This window comes from Nestor notabilis, unplaced genomic scaffold (genome assembly GCF_000696875.1).
Source record: "Nestor notabilis isolate BGI_N333 unplaced genomic scaffold, ASM69687v1 scaffold4931, whole genome shotgun sequence".
In the NCBI taxonomy this organism is placed as follows: domain Eukaryota; kingdom Metazoa; phylum Chordata; class Aves; order Psittaciformes; family Psittacidae; genus Nestor; species Nestor notabilis.
The window spans coordinates 4,710-6,141 of record NW_009915950.1 but is presented as its reverse complement, the minus strand read 5'-3'; the positions used below and the strand labels follow the sequence as shown (position 1 = coordinate 6,141).

The 1,432-nt window shown below is 58.4% G+C and overlaps 1 protein-coding gene across 1 annotated transcript in view; it reads left to right on the top strand.

Moving 5' to 3' along the window:
- LOC104413389 (beta-arrestin-1) overlaps positions 1-1,432 on the top strand; it is a gene marked incomplete at its 3' end in the record, with an annotated part of 5,180 nt that overhangs the window by 1,355 nt on the left and 2,393 nt on the right. Inside the window, exons 4-5 of the mRNA XM_010024365.1 lie at positions 542-601; positions 709-776. Of these exons, the coding sequence (XP_010022667.1) occupies positions 542-601; positions 709-776 (128 nt within the window). The remainder of the gene's footprint in view (positions 1-541; positions 602-708; positions 777-1,432) is intronic.

Sequence of the window (1,432 nt, the reverse complement as noted above, 5' to 3'; positions counted from 1 at the left end):
TCAATCCAACCTGAACTCCCCCTGTTTCAGTTTGAACCCATCACCCCTTGTCCTGTCACTCCAGACCCTGATGAAGGTCCCTCCCCAGCATCCTTGTAGCCCCCTTCAGACACTGAAGCTGCTCTGAGGTCTCCAGCAGCTTCTCTTCTCCAGGCTCAACAGCCCCAATGTTCTCAGCCTGTCTCCATATGGGAGCTGCTCCAGCCCCTGATCATCCTTGTGGCCTCCTCTGGCCTTGCTCCAACAGCTCCATGTCCTATGCTGAGGACACCAGAACTGCACCAGTGCTGCAGGGGGGGTCTCCCCAGAGCACAGCAGAGGGGCAGGATCCCCTCCCTGACCTGCTGCTCCCGCTCTGGGGATGTGCCCAGCACACGGGGGTTTCCAACCTAACCCAACCCATTCCAGGATTCCGTGATCCTAAAACTCAAGACCAAAAGGAGCCACCAGTGGGGAAATCATGAGATGTTCCTTTAGGTCCCCAGGGCTAAAAGCTGGTTTGAGGGCCCCATCCTGCTTCTAACCCCCCCTTTCTCCCCAGATCCCCCCCAACCTGCCCTGCTCCGTCACGCTGCAGCCAGGCCCCGAGGACACGGGGAAGGTAAAGTCCACCCGTCCTTGTCCGTGGTGACCAGACGCTGGAGTCACCTCTTGAGGGGGTGCAAAGGGGTTTCTCTGCCTCCTTCTCTGCCTTCTCCTTGTTCCCAGGCCTGTGGTGTGGACTATGAGGTCAAAGCTTTCTGTGCTGAGAACCTGGAGGAGAAGATCCACAAGAGGTGAGTGGAGAGGATCCATCCAGCCCCATCACCCAGGGGCTGGCCAGGGATGTGCCCAGTGGGCATGGGGCACCCACAGGGGGTGAGATGGGGTTGGGATGGAGGTGAACTCCAGGCTGGTGCAGGGACAGAAACGTCTGCACTGGGTCTGGAGTTGGGATGATGTCCTCTGGGCTGTGGCTGGAATGGAGATGTCCTCCATGATGGGGCTGGGACAGAGATGTTTGCTAGGGTAGGGCTGGAGTTGGGATGATGATGTTCACCAGGATGAAGTTGGGACAGAGATGTTCTCCAGGCTGGGGCTGGGGTGGAGATGTTCTCCAGGCTGGTGTTGGGATGGAGATGTTCTCCAGGCTGGGGCTGGGATGGAGATGTTCTCCAGGCTGGAGCTGGGATGGAGATGTTCTCCAGGGTGGGTCTGGGGTGGAGAAGGCTTGTGTTGGGATGGAGATGTTCTCCAGGCTGGGGCTGGGATGGAGATGTTCTCCAGGGTGGGGCTGGGATGGAGATGTTCTCCAGGCTGGAGCTGGGATGGAGATGTTCTGCAGGGCAGAGGAGTTCTCTGGGATGTAGATGGGATGAAGATGCTTCCCAGAGTGGGGATGGATCAGAGATGATTGTGGGGCTGGGATGGAGACATCCACCACTGTGGGGGA